The sequence below is a fragment of the Palaemon carinicauda genome, chromosome 16, assembly GCF_036898095.1.
Source record: "Palaemon carinicauda isolate YSFRI2023 chromosome 16, ASM3689809v2, whole genome shotgun sequence".
Lineage (NCBI taxonomy): Eukaryota > Metazoa > Arthropoda > Malacostraca > Decapoda > Palaemonidae > Palaemon > Palaemon carinicauda.
This window is the reverse complement of record NC_090740.1, coordinates 75506753-75525835: the sequence shown is the minus strand read 5'-3', so window position 1 is coordinate 75525835 and position 19083 is coordinate 75506753. Positions and strand designations below refer to the sequence as shown.

The window sequence follows — 19083 nt, the reverse complement described above, 5'->3', positions numbered from 1 at the left end:
ATGCCCAAGGGATTCGCTAATGATGTCCATAACTGAGAGGTGGAAGTGGTACCCCTGTCAGAAGTAAAAGGCTCAGCGATATCCAACATAAGAATAAGGTGGATGTACAAGCAGCGGATGCATTTTGCATTGGGATGGTATCAGGTCAAGAAGATGAGGGGGGGCGGGTCAATAAGGCTAAATAGGTAACGATGGCCTTGTGATTTGGGTAGGGAACCTATTATGTCGATGTGGATGTGAAGAAAATTACCAGTTACAATTAGACATTTTATTGTCCAGTGCAGGACAAAGGCCTCTGACATATATATATATATATATATATATATATATATATATATATATATATATATATATATATATATATATATATATATATATATATATATATATATATATATATATTTTAGCAGAGTTCTAGCTTAAATTCCTTTAGTTATTATCACGAAGGAACACAAGTTTTACGAGGATCTTTGGTGGCGGGGGAACTGGATGGGATGTGAATGCTGTGTGAGGTTCTACCACAAAAAAAAAAAAAAAGTGTCTTTGCCGACGTAAAAATCAGAGAAAAAGTTATCGAAAAATTTATATGGTTTTGCCCTAATTGTGCAGATGAAGCCAAGTTAAATAGCCACGAGGAATATGTCGAACAAGGATATATATATATATATATATATATATATATATATATATATATATATATATATATATATATATATATATATATATATATATATATATATATATATATATATATATATATATATATACATTGTATAGATATCTAATGTTATGCTGTATATTATTTACATTACGTACAGTTTATGAACATTAATGTACATTTGCTTTATTATTATTTTGTAGAAGAAGGATGTTTATTTCCATTTATCTTTTCCTATTACACTTACTGTAAGACCACTTTTTCATTATGCATCGTGACAACAATGTAATTATATGTGTCACCACTGCTTTTCTTACTGCCATGTGCATATAGTAGTCAGTCGTTGTTCAGTGGTCACTGTATCTACAAGCATGGACCTGCTTCCCGCTGCTGTCACATTCATGTCCGTTTTTCGTCATTATACAAGATTTTAAAGAACCTACTTGTTTAACTTGTCACCCTCCATTCCATTTATCGCTTGGATATATGTGGCAGTAAGACACATATGGCGCAGTGAGTAACCGGATGCTATGAATTCCAAGACGATGACTGCCATTGCTGTTCACTTCTCGTCTCACACATTGAATCCCTTACAGTGACTCAAGATTTTAACTACAGTGTCTCTTAAGAATAATACAATGTTTGTGCAGTACAGGGTTGGAGTGTCAGTGTGGTACATTGCTGTGTTGTATTATGTTAGTGTCCTTGCCCAGAGGCACGCTCACCCCACCCGCCTCCCCTCTGATTGCAACACACACTCGCTCATCTCACCTAACTGCTGCTTATTTCACAAGCTCACTGACAAACATTGTAATTTTTAACCATCCAAAGTGCTATCTTTCGCTCACACACAGCGATTTGGATATTTTCTGGCTCTCTATAGATTTTAAGCTCTCTTACGACACTAAACTCAATATGGCTCAGCAAGAGGAACAGCTAATTGATTTAATGGATCAGACAGAGGATCAGGCAGAGGATCAAATGGAGGGTCTGATGACAGACGAAGTACCTGTGCACATTCCCACTGCTAATGAAGATACCGCACCACTCTCCCTCCTCCCCTGACTCCTAATAGGTCAGGAGACCACAATAAGGATATACTGTACTTCACCTCATCCATTTTCTACAGACTTCCAGGATGCAAGAACAAGACCGGTGACGAGAAGAGGAGCAGACCTTCAGACTACAGATGGAGCAATGAAGACAGGAAGACAACCAGCGGTTCATGTCCCTTTTCTCCTTGCTATCAGGACAGATTGCGGCATTCAACCCCAGCAACCTAACCCAATAATTGCACCTCCTGTTACACCTGTTCCCCCAACCCCTGGCTTCTCAGTGCATACACCTACAACTTCTAGCAAGCCTACAATTCATCCGCCACCTTTCTTGAAAAAAGATGCAACATATCAAGCGTTTCGCCAATGGAGACTCTGTTTTGAGAATTATGCAGCATTAGTTGGACTTGATAGATTACATCAAACTTCCCAGCTGATTCACCTGAGAAGCTGCATCTCCCTGGAAATCCAGCACCTGCTTATGCATACACTGGGCATCCCTCCCAACACAACACTTTCCCTTACAGAGGTGTTGGATACACTGCAGAAGCACTTTCGCAGCCTTAGAAATGAAGCCGTACGACGCAGGGAATTGTTGTCCTGTAACCAGGCTGTCGGAGAATCATTTACAGACTACTACGCACGCATCAAGGATCTCGCTGATGAAGTGGACTTATGCACTGGCAACCCCACCTCTTGCACTGAACGGCAATTGCAGATGGTAATTTTGATGGGTGTGAGAGATGAAGAGTTAATACAACGCCTTATTGCCCTCCAACCCTCATCTACCCTCACAGAGTTTGTGACATGCTGTCACTCCTACGAATCTACATGTGTAACTGCATCATCTATTGCATCTTCCCCTAGCCAAGTCAACACAGTATCTACATACAAGAAGAACCGGCGTCTGCAGAAGAGGACTTCTCACTGATCTCCTGATCAACGTTCTCACCAGTCACATAACAGTGACCCTTGTCAATATTGCTCTCGCAAACACGATTCCGGACAATGCCCAGCCACTGGTGCATCGTGCAATAACTGTGGACGAACAGGTCATTGGCCCCGCACTCAGAAATGCCCTGGTAAGGAAGCTCAGTGCAATAGCTGCAAGAAACAGGGACATTTTGAGAAGATGTGTATGACTACCAAGAAAAGTCAAACTGTGTATACAGCTTCACCTCCTATTACTAAGTCAAACACCAGCTGCCGTTTCGTGGGTGATAACTCGGGTAGTGAGTCCCCCACACCAGTCACTGTCTCTCTGTCATTTGGCGATATATCATCACATATCCAGCTAATCCCTGATACAGGAGCAGACATCACAGTGATTGGCACCATACATTTGGATGCACTCTGCATACCCAGGACACGCTTTGAACCTCCACCCATGACAGACGTCGTGACAGCAGATGTATCCCCACAGACACCGGCTGTAGGATACTTCGAGGCAAAACTTCATCTTGGCAACAAGTCTTGTTCAGCAACCGTATATGTTCATGAGGGTATCCAGACTCTCCTCCTTTCTCGTGAACATTGCAGAGCCCTTGCCATAGTGTCATCGGACTTCCCGGAGCCTATCCTTAAGGTAACACATGTTAACAGATGTACTCAGTTTCATGCCACCACCATGACGTCACCTGCAGCTATTAAGGACTATTTTCTTCAGCACTTCAGCGACGTCCTCATATCCAAGAAGGATCTACAAACCCAACCACTAAAGAAAATAGCAGGCCCTCCAATGAGGATTCACCTGAAACCCGGCGCTACACCCTTCACTGTCCATACGCCCAGGCCCATTCCGTTTGCTCTCAGAGATCAAGTGAAAGAAGAACTTGACTCCTTGGTGCAACTAGGAATCATCAGACCAGCAAGCGACAATCCCTCTGAATGGTGCCATCCCATGGTCTTGGTACCCAAGGACAAAGGTGTGCGCATCACTGTGGATCACACCCATCTAAATTCTCGGGTAGCCCGACCTACACACCCATCACCAGCGTCCTATGATGCTGTCCACAACATTTCTCCTACTGTGAAGTACTTCACCACAGCGGATGCCCTACATGGCAATTGGCAAATGGAGTTGGCAGAAGAGGACCACCAACTAACTACATTTATAACTCCGTACGGAATAATCCAGCACTGTTGCGTCCCAATGGAATTTTCAGCAACAGGTAATGCATACTGCCTCAGTGGAGATATGGCACTACAAGGTGTTCCCAACTGTGTGAAGGTTTTAGATGATATCCTCCTTTCCGACGAGGATCTCCCTTCCCACCTACAACACGTGCACTAGATGCTGACCAGGTGTCGTCAATATGGCATCACCCTCAACAAGGACAAGGTCACTGTAGCCATCCCTAAAGTTAACTTTTGCGGTTATGTCTTATCATCCGATGGTATTGCAGCAGACCCTGACAAGGTATCAGCTATACGGACTTTCTTACACCATCTAATGTCACAGATGTCAGGTCGTTTATGGGTCTTGTCAATCAACTTGCTGACTTCACTCCCGACATCACAGCAGCAGCACAGTCCCTACGCCCGCTTATGAGCCCAAATGCTCATTCGTCTGGACGCCTGACCATGAGCGAGCATTTAAGAAAGTCAAGACAGCTCAGACTTCACTTCTTGTCCTAGCACCATTCAATCCTGCCTCACCTGTAGTTCTGTAAACAAATGCCTCACCCTTGTATGGTCTCAGCTATGCCCTACTTCAAGATAACGGCTGAGGTCAGATGCCTCTCGTCCAGTGTGGCTCTCGTTTCCTTACAGATATTGAGACTCGTTACGCCAACATAGAGCTGGAGCTACTTGCAGTCACTTGGGCTATAGCTAAGTGCTGCCTATACTTGTCCGGACTTCAACATTTCACCTTAATGACTAATCATCGTCCCTTGATACTGATTCTCAATCACTACACTCTGGATGCTATTGAGAATCCACGCCTTCAATGTCTCAAGATGAAAGTGGCCCCTACATCTTCATCACTCCAGTATGGCGGGCAGGGAAACAACTTTGCATACCAGACGCCCTGTCTCACTCCACAACCAGTCGCCCCATGCCTGAAGATGAAGTAGATTGCACTACTTCCATTGCATATTTCAGGCGTATCATTGCCAGCACCGCCACTTCTAGTGACGACCAGGCAACAGGAGCCATCATCGAAGAGGATAAGTCTCTACAAGAAATCCGCATGGCCGCATCTCAGGATCAAGATGACTGTCGTCTCGTTCACTATGTATCCAACTGCTTTCCAACCAACCACTATGATCTCCACGCTTCTGCCCTCCCGTATTGGAAGCTGTGGGACAACCTTTACGCGGATGGAGAGTTGGTATTGTATGGACCCCGGATCGTCATCCCTGCAGCCCTCCATCGACGCACCTTGGATCGACTCCACAACAGCCACCGAGAGACTGAAGCTACTCGACGTCGTGCAATGCAGACAGTATTCTGGCCAGACTTCAATGCAGATATTAAGAGAAAAGTAGAAAGCTATGAGGCCTGCCAACAGCTTCTCCCTAGTCAGCAACAGAAACTTTACATGTGTGACGACCACCCATCCCGGACCTTTGAAAGTGTGTCGGCTGACTTCTTCCACGTAGCAGGAAAACCCTTCCTTATTATTGCTGATAGACTTTCAGGCTGGCCTGTGGAGTTCCCTGTGGACATGACACAACTACAGCCAGAGTTACAAGAATATTCTGTGTTTTCTTCCCCGAGGTTGGTGTTCCACTCCGCTTACGAACTGATGGAGGACCCCCATTTTCCAGCCACGACTTCAAGCAATTTGCTGACCGCTGGGGAGTTCATCACATCATCACATCTCCACATTACCCTCAGTCTAATGGACACACAGAAACTGCCATGAAAGCTGTTAAACACCTTATCCTTAAGACCGCCCCATCCGGGAACATAAATTGTGAAGCCTTTGTTAGGGGACTGATGGAGCTTCGGAATACACCGAACCCTGCTGGACGCTCCCCTGCGCAGATTCTTTATGGCCATCCTTTCCGCACTTGTGTTCCAGCCCAGCCCAGATTATTCAAAGAGGAGTGGCAAACTAAGACCGAAGATTACAACCGCCGCACTACTGCCCAAACCGACTAGGCCGTGAGCCTTTACAACTCTCATGCCCGCCATCTACCCAAGCTCACCATCGGCCAACGAGTCAGGATACAGGACGCAACGACACTTCGAATGGACAAGTATTGTATCGTGATGGGCTGCGGATTGTCCAGAAAGCATGAAGTACGCCTTCCAAGTGGTCGTGTATGGTTTTGAAACCGACGACATTTACTCCCAGTGGCTAATATAAGTGATGACACCTTTCCCCAAGACTCTGTGTCCCCTTGTTCTGGCCAGGAAAGAGAGCCGTCATCTGAACCCTCCAATGTCCCTCGTCATTCACCTCGACTAGCTCAGAGAAATTACCGTTCCGCCCGAGATACTGCTACGAATGTAAAGGGGGAGGGAGGTATATAGATATCTAATGTTATGCTGTATATTATTTACGTTACGTACAGTATATGAACATTAATATATATTTGCTTTATTATTATTTTGTAGAAGAAGGATGTTTATTTCCATTTATCTTTTCCCATTACACTTACTGTAAGACCACTTTTTCATTATGAATCGTGGCAACAATGTAATTAAATGTGTCACCACTGCTTTTCTTACTGCCATGTGCATATTGTTATTATTATTATTATTACTATCCAAGCTACAACCCTAATTGGAAAAGCAAGATGCTATAAGCCCAGGGGCTCCAATAGGGAAAAATAGCCCAGTGAGGAAAGGAAATAAGGAAATAAATAACTGAAGAGAACAAATTAACAGTAAATCATTCTAAAAAAAGTAACAATGTCATAACAGATATGTCATATATAAACTATTAACAACGTCAAAAACAAATATGTCATATATAAACTATAAAAAGACTCATGTCCGCCTGGTCAACAAAAAAGCATTTGCTCCAACTTTGAACTTTTGAAGTTCTACTGATTCAACAACCCGATTAGGAAGATCATTCCACAACTTGGTAACAGCTGGAATAAAACTTCTAGAGTACTGCGTAGTATTGAGTCTTATGATGGAAAAGGCCTGGCTATTAGAGTTAACTGCCTGCCTAGTATTACGAACAGGATAGAATTGTCCGGGGAGATCTGAATGTAAAGGATGGTCAGAGTTATGAAAAATCTTATGCAACATGCATAAGGAACTAATTGAACGACGGTGCCGGAGATTAATATCTAGATCAGGAATAAGAAATTTAATAGACCGTAAGTTTCTGTCCAACAAATTAAGATGAGAATCAGCAGCTGAAGACCAGACAGGAGAACAATACTCAAAACAAGGTAGAATAAAAGAATTAAAACACTTCTTCAGAATAGATTGATCACCGAATATCTTAAAAGACTTTCTCAATAAGCCAATTTTTTGTGCAATTGAAGAAGACACAGACCTCATAGAGGTCAAAGAACATCTAATGCTAGAAGTATGGCACTTCAAAAGAGTGGTCAAAGAACATCTACTGCTGAAATATAGCACATTAAAACAGATGTCAAAGAAAACCAAATGACAAAAATATGGCACCTCAAAACAGAAGTCAAACAACCTCTAATGCTAGAAATATGTAACCTCAAAAGATAGGTCAAGAACATCTAATGTTAGCTGTATGGCACCTCAAAAAAGATCTCAAAGAACATCTAATGCTAAAAGTATGGCACTTCGAATCAGAGATTAAAGAACATTAAATGCTACAATTATGGATCCTAAAACACAGGTCAAAGAAAATTTAATTCTAGAATGTTGGTACCTGAAAACAGAGGTGGAAGAACATTTAATGCTAGGAAGTATGGAACTTTAAAGCAGTGGTCAAAGAACATCTAATGCTAAAAATATAGCACCTCAAAACTGATTTCAAAGAAAATCAAATGGAAAAGAAACAGAAGTCAAATAACATCTATTGCTAGAAATAATGAACCTCAAAAGATAGGTCAAAGAATATCTAATACTAGATGTATAACACCTCAAAACAGAGGTCAAAGAACATCAAATGCTATAAGGATGACACTTCAAATCAGAGATGATAGAACATCTAATGATAGACGATTGACACCTCAAAAAAGATGTCAAAGAAGATCTAATGCTAGAAATGTGGCAACTGAAAACAAAGGTCAAAGGATATTTAATGCTAGAAGTATGGCACTTCAAAACAGTGGTCAAAGAACATCTACTGCTGAAATATAGCACATCAAAACATATGTCAAAGAAAATCTAATGACAAAAATATGGCAACTCAAAACAGAAGTCAAACAATATCTAATGTTAGAAATATGTAACCTCAAAAGATAGGTCAAGAACATCTAATGATAGTTGTATGGCACCTCAAAAAAGAGCTCAAAGAACATCTAATGCTATAAGTATAGCACTTCAAATCAGAGATTAAAGAACATTAAATGCTACAATTATGGCACCTAAAAACACAGGTCAAAGAAAATATAATTCTAGGATGTTGGTATCTGAAATCAGAGTTGGAAGAACATTTAATACTAGGAAGTATGAAACTTCAAAACAGTAATCAAAGAGCATCTCATGCTAGAAATATAGCACCTTAAAATAAATGTCAAATAAAATCAAATGGCGAAAATATGGCACCTCGAAACAGAAGTCAAACAACCTCTAATGGTAGAAAAATAGAATTTCAAAACATAGGTCAAAGAACATCTAATGCTAGATGTATGGCACCTCAAAATAAAGGGTAAAGAACATCTAATACTAGAAGTATGGCACTTCAAATCAAAGATTGAAGAACATATAATGATAGAAGTGTCGCACCTCAAGACGTAAGGTACAAAACAAGGAATCGTGGTACAGATATCCTATATATGAAAGAAGGGATATCGAGGAAGATAGATAGATATCAGGTGAGGAACAGGAATGAGGGAAAATACTAAGCAAAATATTACGAAGAGAGACAATGCAAGACTATTTAAACTGAAAGGAATAGGCCGAAGTATATTACGAAATTAAAAAACTGACAGTCAGAAGGGATTATTTTCCCGCCAGGCAGCTGCAGGCTGTTCTTTCACCTCCCAATAAGTTTTCACATATCGGGTTTTATTAATTCCATGTTTCTGGTAAATTCAGGTATTCAAAAAAAGTTTATAATAACCTGTTTAACTAATGCTGAGTGTAATTTATCCAAATTTGTGTTAAAATATGTGAAAAATTACAAAATTACTAAGCGTGCATTCAAAAATAAGCGGCTCTCGTTGATTTCGGCGGATTGTGTTATTAAATTTAGACTTACCATGGCGATACTTTATATATTTATTCTTTCACATTTTTTATTGATAAAACATATATCTGATGGAGAAATATAGGATAGTAAATAAGTTTCAATTCACATCACTTGGTAATTATTTGAGAACATATAAGAAAAATTTAATATTATTGAAAGTTCCTATCACACAGAGGATTGAAATTTGTTTATTGTTATAGATTAATCGTTCTATTTTTTCTAGTAATAATAATGGAAAAATTTATGATAATTGGAGTATAAAAATTCATATTCAATAAAGAAAACTAATGATATGCAATTTCTCATGTAGAGAAAAGATATATAATTCATTGAAATATCAACGAGTGCAAAATAAACTTTCAGGAATCTTACCAAAATAATTTTGTTTCATGTCATGTATCAGCCATCATACAATGGCGAATACTTGTTAGAAGATATACTGTATACATCATTAGTCAATTACTTTAGTTAAACAATTACAATTGCTCCATCTTCTGTCATTTTGATGAAAAACAGCATGGTTGTGCAAATTTATTATGCTCTCGAAGATATAATGGCCCGTCATATCAATATTTGTTGTTGATCATCTTCAAGAACAAAATCAATATTTTAATATCTGTTCTATAGCTTAAACGCATTTATTTACTCACACACAATTCTCCATTATTACATTATCGATTGGATAAATATTTTCTTACTTTCTTAGATTAATGCTGGCAAAGAGGGAAGTAAATCCATTACACTTAATATTGTTTACGATGGTTTTTTCAAGTAGGTCTGCAGTCGCTTTCAATAATCCGACGATAGCAGCAGAAACGCCGCGCCATCTGATTATTTCGTCTTTGTTCATCAGTTCTGTGGCATAAAAAAAATAATGCAGATCATCGTACACCGAAGCAGCATATGAAACATAACAGTCAGCTATCACAACCAATGTCTAAAGTTTAGTTTTGTTTGACTACTGTTCAGTTATAGATCCCATCTTCAGAGGGAAAACTATATTTCTAACTAACATTCGTAGCAGAAGGACGAGATGTGTCCCCCAGTAATCTTCATATTGAAATGCTTACGGTTTTATGGTGGTTTCCCTTATAAAATCCCAACGAATTGCAATTTCAGAGCAAAGTGGAAACCTAACATATCCAACAGCAGTATTTTTCAAGGCAGAACTAAATATGTAATTTTCAAAGAGGATCATTTCTTCGCACTTTGGTCTTATTTTCTGTTACTGACATGTTTGGCATCTGCATGCGTTTGCCTATATTGCGTTTCTTATGAAAAGGGAGACGTGCAATCCGTGCTGGCAAGCACAATCTTCACCGTGATTCCAACTGTAGGGACTATCTCCCATATCTTTTTTATCATTAATAAAAAACATTTAGCAAAAGCAATGCAGTTGGCTTTTGATTACATCTCGACTGATACAAAGCTATCTCAAACTCATTTCTTGCCAGTGAATATTGCATTGTCCTTTGAATTTCTCACCTCGGTCATATTGATTTTGATAGTTTGGCAAAATGATTATTCCGAGAATCCGCCTTTTTTAGCAATGATGATTGGCATGAGTTTCCTGTTTCTGATTTTGCCTATGAGTAGTCTGCTTTCTACCTACGGACTAATTTGCTCCGTCTCAAAAACATTGGCTCTGAAACTCGACGATGAAATGACTGCCATTTACAGATACTGGGTAATCATGCTTCAGGAGGCAGGAGGTGTCGGAAAGAATATCTCATATTCTAAGCCTTCCAGAATTTCTTCCAGCTCGATTATCAGGAGGAAAAGAAATATCTGTGAGTTGCTTGGTTCAGATACTGGATCTACTGATACATGGAACTCTATTCATAATCTTCCAGAAGTGACAGATGTTGACCAAGTCTGTCAATTGCTTGTCACAACAGACAGAATCATAGAAAGTTTGATGATATATTGTGGTGGCCCTGTAATCTGTGTACTTATCAACTATACCTTGATAGCTATTGTTTATCTCTACATGGTTCTTATCCTCAATGTGCCATGGCCAATGATTTTCGTCACCTTTCAGATTATATTCAAAGTAATAATCGTCATTTGCTCGCCGGATTCTCTCGTCTTGAAGGTAAAGCACCAGACGTTCATTATAACCTTTTAATTTGGTTTACCACTGAGGTTATTTAAAAAAAAATATATAATAAGAACGTCCATAAGTATATTTGCTCCTGGTATTCTTCCTAATAACCAACATACTAAAAAAGTGCATGTGCTTTCCATGATCTATTAAGATTTATTTTGGTAGTACCAATACAATGGATATTAAAGTTGACATTTTTCTCATTTCTCTTGCATTGTATGATAATACGTAGTATAATTTCAAATGAAAATTTCATTAGAATTTTATGATGTTGAGTATATGGCTGTTAATTTTAAAGTAATGCCGCAGTAATCAGAGAGATAATGAGAAGATTATTGGGATTGTTAGTAAACTTTACGCTTGTTAGCTAATCTTAAGTTTATGAGTCCAGTTTACATATACAAAGGCACTCTATATTTGTTTTCATATTATGAACTTCCATCTTCATTCTAAACATTATTCTATACTGTGCAGATGCCTATACTTTGTGTATTGTACATAGATCATATTAATTGGTCAATACTGTTACTACAGTGCTGTCTAGTGAAATACATTGGAAGAGAGCATGATACACTATTGTAGTAATATTTCTGCTCTGTGAAATTCTCTGTGCAACGTAAAAACAATACAGTATACAGCAGACATAAATTCTAATGGGGGTTTAACTTCTAAAGGGAACTAATACATTTCATTTTGGTAATAACTATTTTGGGAAAACTGCTGATAATGGTGGTAAGTTAATCAATATACCGAAAGTAGTGAGGAGAAGAAAGCTATTCTTCGTATCCTTTAATAATGTTTCCATTTATAAGTTCAGATGACAGCTGATATATTACATTATATATTATATTATCAACATGTGATAATATCAGTTGGTCATAGCTGTTTCGTACTGTCAATGTTTGAGTATATATATTGTTTTGTTTATTGTTTTGTTCTTCCTATGTTAGTGTTTTATAGCATGATTTTCATAAGTTATGTGTTTGTATTAACATGTGCATTTATGTTGATATTCATTGTTGTCTTCCTTTGTTACATATACGGTAGTTTGCTAATGTGTTGAATAAAGCTTGGAAATTATCACCAAGTATTACTTTCATTACAATTTATTCAACACATACTCATCATGGCTAAGTTACTGAAGCCATCCAGACTGGACACGGATCCCAGCTCGTCCAATGCAGCCAAAGAGTGGAAGAACTGGCATAGAACATTCACTAATTTCATAGAAGAAAGTGGAGATGCTGCACCAGACAAGTTGAGGGCATTAGTGAATTGTGTGTCCTCGAGTGTATATGAACTGATCGAAGACTGTAGTACTTTTGAGAGTACAATCGCTAAACTGGATAGTGTTTATGTCAAGTTGCCAAATGAGATTTTTGCTAGACATATTTTAGCGACGCGACAACAACAATCAGGAGAATCCATTGATGAATTTCTGCGTGAGTTACATAAACTTAGCAAAGACTGCAACTTCCAGCCAGTCACAGCAGAACAATATCGGCAAGAGTTGTACGTGATGCATTTATCAATGGTATTCCCTCAGTATTTATTCGTCAGTGGTTACTAGAGAATAAGTCACGGAATCTGGAAACTGCACACAGTCAAGCTCGTACGTTGGATCTTGCCCAGCGCAGTGCCGACGCATATGCATTGCCACCTGTTCCTCATACTGCTGCTTTAGTTCCAGAGCGGCAGGCACAGCCAACCGGTGACCAGCAGCAACATCCAAAGCAAGAGGGAGCTGAAGGAAGTTCACCGGGAGGTTCAGCTGTTGCCGCTGCCTACTTATCAAAGAGAAAATGTTATTTTTGTGGTAATGCACTTCACAGTACAGGTAGAGTGAGTTGTCCCACACGTACTGCCACTTGCAACAAATGCGGTAAAACAGACCATTTTGCAAAAGTCTGTAAATCGAAAATTTCAGGTAGTACCACTGCTACATTGTGTAATCCCACTTTGCTTACAATAAATGCCACTTATCAAAATAATCCTTCACATACAGCTACAAACATCACTGTAAATGGCCACTCATTGAAGGCACTAGTTGATTCTTGTAGCTCAGATAGTTTTATATGTGAGGAAGTAGAGCAGAGACTAAAACTGACAGTAGTCCCTGCAAGCTCAGCGGTCTCAATGGTATCAAAATCGTTCAATGCTAGTTCCCCTGGATTTGTCATAGCAGACTTGGTTCACCTTGATCAGAGATATCCCTGTATACACCTAGGGGTCCTGAAGGATTTGTGTTGTGATGTCATCTTGGGTTATGATTTCCAAAAGCAACACTATAGCGTGAGTTTTCAATATGAAGGGAAAAGACCAAGTTTGAAGATAACTGGCGCCAAACCTGTTTGTTTACTAGCGACAGCTGACATCGATGAACCGTCATTGTTTCCGAACTTACCTCAACAGTGTAAACCCATTGCAGTCAAATCCAGACGCTATAGTCAAGATGACCAGCTGTTTGTAAAAGACCAAATTTCACATTTACTATCTGAAGGTATCATCGAACCAAGTATATCCCCTTGCAAGGCACAGGTTGTAGTAGTCAAAGATCCACTTGACAGGCATAAAAAGAGACTTTGTAATTATTCCCAGACCATTAACCAACACACAGAACTAGATGCTAATCCCCTCCCGAGGATAGAGGATATGGTACATGACCTTGCTAAATATAAGGTGTTTTCCACATTTGAATTGAAGAGTGCATATCACCAAATCAGAATTAAAGAGAGTGAGAGGAAGTACACTGCTTTTGAAGGTGCAGGGAAATTGTTTCAATTTTGTAGGATTCCATTTGGTGTGACGAATGGTGTAGCTGCATTCCAAAGAGCTATGGACAAACTAGTTGAGGATGAGAAGCTCAAAGAAACTTTTCCATACCTAGACAATATCACTGTAGGTGGAGCATCTCAGGCTGAACATGATGAAAACGTTCAAAACTTCTTGGAGGTGGTTCGGAAACAGAACCTTACCCTCAATGAAGGGAAATCGGTTATTTCTTTTCCTACAATCAATGTTCTAAGGTATTGTGTCGGGAATAATGTTATAAAGCCTGACCGAGACAGATTACATCCCCTTCAAGAATTACCGCCTCCCACAAATACGGGCTCTCTGCGAATAGCTCAAGGATTGTTTGTCTATTATGCCAAATGGATCCCTGGTTTTTCTGACACGATACATCCCTTAGTGAACACAAAAACTTCTCCACTGAGCGTGCCAGCACTAGCTGCTTTCAATTCTTTAAAAAAACAACTTATGGATGTTCCACTGCGGGCTGTGGATGAGAGTCTTCCTTTTCTTGTAGAGTGTGATGCTTCGGAAGTTGCTGTCTCCGCAGTCTTGAATCAGGGTGGCCGCCCAGTAGCTTTTATGCTGAGAACGCTCCAAGGTAGCGAGTTGCATTATTCAGCAGTGGAAAAAAAGGCCACAGCTATTATTGAAGCGGTTCGCAAGTGGAGCCATTTCTTAGCGAGACGACATTTTAGTCTGATTACTGATCAAATATCGGTGATGTTCATGTTAGACAGCAGGAAGCAAACTAAAATAAAGAACAACAAGATACAAGAGTGGAGGTTGGAGCTGGCATCCTACAGCTATATTATACAGTATCGTCCGGGGAAACAGAATATTGCACCGGACACCCTGACTCGTGCCTATTGTTGTTCTACTTCCTCTATGTCAAGTCTCACTGACATCCATGAGAACCTCTGCCATCCTGGCGTCACTCGCCTTTTGCACTTTGTGCGATCCAAAAACCTCCCATTTTCAACAGATGACGTGAAAAGAGTGTGTGCTTCTTGTAGAATTTGTGCCCAACAAAAACCAAAATTCCATCGTCCAGGAAAAGGAGTCCTCATAAAGGCCACCCAGCCAATGGAACGTCTTAGCATTGATTTCAAGGGGCCTTTGCCCTCTACCACGAGTAATAAGTACATTCTTACGGTTGTTGACGAGTATTCACGTTTCCCCGTTGTGTTTCCCTGTCCAAACATGAATTCGAAAACAGTGATCAAATGTCTTGAATCTATCTTTATCCTTTGTGGAATGCCTAGTTTCATTCATTCAGATCAAGGTGCTTCTTTCATGTCCCAAGAACTGAAACTGTACCTTTCTCAGAAGGGGGTTGCAACCAACAGAACGACACCTTATCATCCGATGGGCAACGGCCAGGTTGAGAGATATAATGGTATTATTTGAAAATCTATTTGTTTAGTACTCGAAATTCATGGCTTGAAGACTCAACACTGGGAGATAGTACTTCCTGAGGCTTTGCACTCAGTTAGGTCGCTCTTATGTACAGCAACTAATGAGACACCTCATGAACGTTTTTTCAGGTTTCAGCGACGCTCTAGTCTTGGAAGTACATTACCGTCATGGCTTTTGACTCCTGGACCTGTACTATTGCGACGGCATGTTAGATCTAGCAAACATGAACCGTTAACTGAAGAGGTTCAACTCATAGATACAAACTCGATGTATGTAAATGTCAAATATCCAGACGGTAGAGAATCAGCTGTGTCTACCCGTGACTTAGCCCCAAGTCCTGCAGGTGCAACGTCTCCTGTACACCATGTTGAACCATCAGGAGAGACGGAGTCCCAGAAACAACTGAAGTGCAGGATACATAAACTCATGATAACCGTGATTGTTATGAATCCAGTGAGCCCACTGAGATAAGAAGGTCCACTCGTGTGTCAAGGCCGCCTGATCGCCATGGATGGGATTAAACCAATATATTTCTTTTGATTAAAGTTGAATTTTCTAGGAGGGGAGAATGTGATGATATCAGTTGGTCTTAGCTGTTTCTTACTGTCAATGTTTGAGTATTTATATTGTTTTGTTCTTCCTATGTTAATATTTTATAGCATGATTTTCATAAGTTATGTGTTTGTGTTAACATGCGCATTTATGCTGATATTCATTGTTGTCTTTCTTTGTTACAGATATAGTAGTTTGCTATTGTGTTGAATAAAGCTTGGAAATTATCACCAAGTATTACTTTCATTACACAACACTTGATGTAAATCCCCTCCCAAAGGCAAAAGGGTGATGAGCAGTGATAGAAATAAGGCTCCGTCTACATAATTTGCTGGTGGCAATGCCTTTCAAGAAAACGGTTAACAATATATATATATGTATATATATAGATATATATATATATATATATATATATATATATATATATATATATATGTGTGTGTGTGTGTGTGTGTGTATATATATATATACTGTATATATACATATATATATATATATATATATATATATATATATATATATATATATATATATATGTGTGTGTGTGTGTGTGTCTGTGTCTGTGTGTATACTATTTTAAGATAGTAAAATTATCAAGTTCTTCATACTTGAATGTTGTTATTCTAATTTCATTCTTTGATCCATAAAAAATTAGAACATTATATCTATGCTTTTTTTCTTATCTAGAATTAGCTATTAAAACTATACCATATTTACTTTTAGATTTTATATCTTTTCGTTTTAGAGAAAATCTTGGCTCAGGAAACTTCTTCGCTTTGATATGCAACGTCAATCCGTGAAATTTTCCTCAGAGGTAAGAACTATATACATAGACTAACACATATACGACTATTGTTTGTATCAATTGCTACATCTAAACTTGTCATAAAGCATTCAATCGTATTTGTAATTACAAAATATCAATTCCTAATATCTGATTGGTTATGTATTATGAGAAAACATCTATCTTCACAAGTCTTTGCATGAGCATATAATATATTTTGAAAACTACAAATCCTATCAAACTTTATGAATACAAACGCTTATTGCATATAATGCTAAACTTTTTGTGAATCCATCTGGAGATTCTAACTTGAGCCCACCCCCCCCCCCCCACCCCAAAAAAATATCAAATGAAAACTACTCAAAAGGGATATTGAAAACACAATGACTAACCCCAGTCTGAGGCCTGTCATGAAGTGAAATTCTTACATACTGATAGAGAAAATATTCTCAAACGTGATCAAGAGAAACATTTATTCAATTAAAAAGAAGGATATATAAATGTGTAGTGAATATGTTATATTATAAATCTTACCTAGAAAGAATGTTTCCACGCAATAACTTGCCAAAGCAGTTACAGTTCCATCTATGTAAGTTAATGGTGATGTTAAAGTTAAAATGCGGTCCACTCCTCTAAACAACCAATCTCTGGCATGAAAAGAAGTATAAAAATACAATCGGATATAATACATGGACGTTACTTATCAAACACATAGGAATTGTAAATGTTTGTGAGTGTCATAAGCTATAGATTCTATGCACAAATACATTAAAAAGATATTCAGACAACCGATAATGTAAGACATATCCCGAAATTGTATATTTAAAGAAATTAGGTAAATAATTATTTAAGCGGTTAAACAATAAAACTGTACAAGACTTCGAGTCTATGTTACACAGTTTCACCATGACAATAAACTAAACGATTATTATGATATCTTGCGATGCAGCAGACGAAGTAAAACCCTTTTCACAATAATTCAACCATAAAATCTATCTTTAACTCTTCAGATAGAGATGGTCATCAGGCATCTAGAGAAGGACTTGGGATTTGCCCCTTACAACTTGTTCCACCTGGGAAGAGGTTGCTTATTGTCTGTGAGTATTTGTTCATATTTTTCTGTAAACAAGCTAAATATGTTACAAGTCCAACATCATTAGGTATATTGACTTATTTTTTGACCAAGCCATAATGTTATATTTCCAACAAAATGAGGTACATTGACTTTTTCTGAACAACCCATAGTATGTTACAAGTCCAGCATGACAAGGTACATTGATATTAAAGTCCCTTAATGTCATTTTCCCAGATTGTGAGCACAGTGACGACTTACTTCATCATTGCCATTCAGTTTAAGACTTCGGAAAAACCTTTGAATGGCAAGAATGACACTTACGGTGAATATGAATGGTAGAAAGACAGCTTTGCCGGTTGAACACTTGCCAAATCTTCTCATGGTTGAGTATTCTGAAGAGTTTCTTTTGGTAATCATTTTAAAATGAAAGCTATGACAACAAAACATTTTTGGGGGGTATCAGAATTGTGCGACTTGAACAATGTCTATCATCAATGGGAAGGAATAATGAAATGCATTTATTTATAAGATTACCGTGTCCTTTAGGTTTGTATGTTTATAATTAAGTTAAATATATTCATACTTTGTTTTATATATATATATATATATATATATATATATATATATATATATATATATATATATATATATATATATGTGTGTGTGTGTGTGTGTGTGTGTGTGTGTGTGTGTGTGTGTATATATATATATATATATATATATATATATATATATATATATATATATATATATATATATATATATATATATATATATATATATATATATATCACATTTACAACAGAGAAAAAAAATAGTGTATTTTAGGGTTCTATAGAAATATTAAAAGATTATCATTAAGATAGTCATCTTTCACATATTTGAATCCAAATTACTTTCATGATAAAAGGAGATTGATTGATTGATTAATTTAAAGTTTTCAGGCAGAGAAATCTTGTCATTGTAATAAATCAAAAAAGAGCATTTGCAAGAAATATCAGGACAAGTGATGAACCTTTTCTTTCCTTCTATCAGAGAATAAGATACATTCTGCCATTTTAACACGCACTTTCAAGATAATTCTAAGATAAATACAGTATGTGGAGTGTCTTTTGAAAAAGTTCCATTAAAAATTATATTAATCTGAAGATTCAAGAATTACTGCATTGGTGATCGGTACCCTAATGAAGTGAAGCAACGATGAGTATCCTTGTATAAATTATGCATCATCAAAACGGAATTGCCGCACATTAATCAACATTTAATTTAGAATTTCAAAATGTCAAAATTCAAGGTCCATAATGACACTTGAACCAATGAACAGTCTTGCAGTC

At 38.1% G+C, this 19083-nt stretch overlaps 3 protein-coding genes across 3 annotated transcripts; all 3 read left to right on the top strand.

Annotated features, from left to right (window-relative positions):
- Positions 1 to 1573: 1573 nt before the first annotated feature.
- LOC137655372 (uncharacterized) lies at positions 1574 to 4006 on the top strand. The gene is made up of 3 exons (XM_068389264.1): positions 1574 to 1646; positions 2241 to 2434; positions 3008 to 4006. The coding sequence occupies exons 1-3, from the start codon at positions 1574 to 1576 to the stop codon at positions 4004 to 4006; spliced, it is 1266 nt and encodes a 421-aa protein (XP_068245365.1).
- A 657-nt stretch (positions 4007 to 4663) lies between these two features.
- LOC137655371 (uncharacterized) lies at positions 4664 to 5584 on the top strand. The gene has a single exon (XM_068389263.1). The coding sequence runs from the start codon at positions 4664 to 4666 to the stop codon at positions 5582 to 5584; it is 921 nt and encodes a 306-aa protein (XP_068245364.1).
- Positions 5585 to 12255: 6671 nt separating this feature from the next.
- On the top strand, positions 12256 to 18088 carry LOC137655370 (uncharacterized). The gene is made up of 6 exons (XM_068389262.1): positions 12256 to 12571; positions 12676 to 15302; positions 15474 to 15791; positions 16636 to 16704; positions 17685 to 17771; positions 17984 to 18088. Exons 1-6 carry the CDS (start codon positions 12256 to 12258, stop codon positions 18086 to 18088), a joined length of 3522 nt encoding a protein of 1173 aa, XP_068245363.1.
- Positions 18089 to 19083: the final 995 nt, after the last annotated feature.

What these genes read in the sequence shown, in the direction of transcription:
- LOC137655372 (XM_068389264.1), top strand. Translation starts at nt 1,574, where the DNA reads ATGGCTCAGCAAGAGGAACAGCTAATTGATTTAATGGATCAGACAGAG. An exon ending in GGCAGAGGATCAAATGGAGG is followed by an intron (nt 1,647 to 2,240) that starts GTCTGATGACAG and finishes TTTCCCTTACAG; the next exon opens with AGGTGTTGGATACACTGCAG. An exon ending in CTGAACGGCAATTGCAGATG is followed by an intron (nt 2,435 to 3,007) that starts GTAATTTTGATG and finishes TCACATATCCAG; the next exon opens with CTAATCCCTGATACAGGAGC.
- LOC137655371 (XM_068389263.1), top strand. Translation starts at nt 4,664, where the DNA reads ATGTCTCAAGATGAAAGTGGCCCCTACATCTTCATCACTCCAGTATGG.
- LOC137655370 (XM_068389262.1), top strand. Translation starts at nt 12,256, where the DNA reads ATGGCTAAGTTACTGAAGCCATCCAGACTGGACACGGATCCCAGCTCG. An exon ending in ATCCATTGATGAATTTCTGC is followed by an intron (nt 12,572 to 12,675) that starts GTGAGTTACATA and finishes GTATTCCCTCAG; the next exon opens with TATTTATTCGTCAGTGGTTA. An exon ending in CCGTGATTGTTATGAATCCA is followed by an intron (nt 15,792 to 16,635) that starts GTGAGCCCACTG and finishes TTTTCGTTTTAG; the next exon opens with AGAAAATCTTGGCTCAGGAA.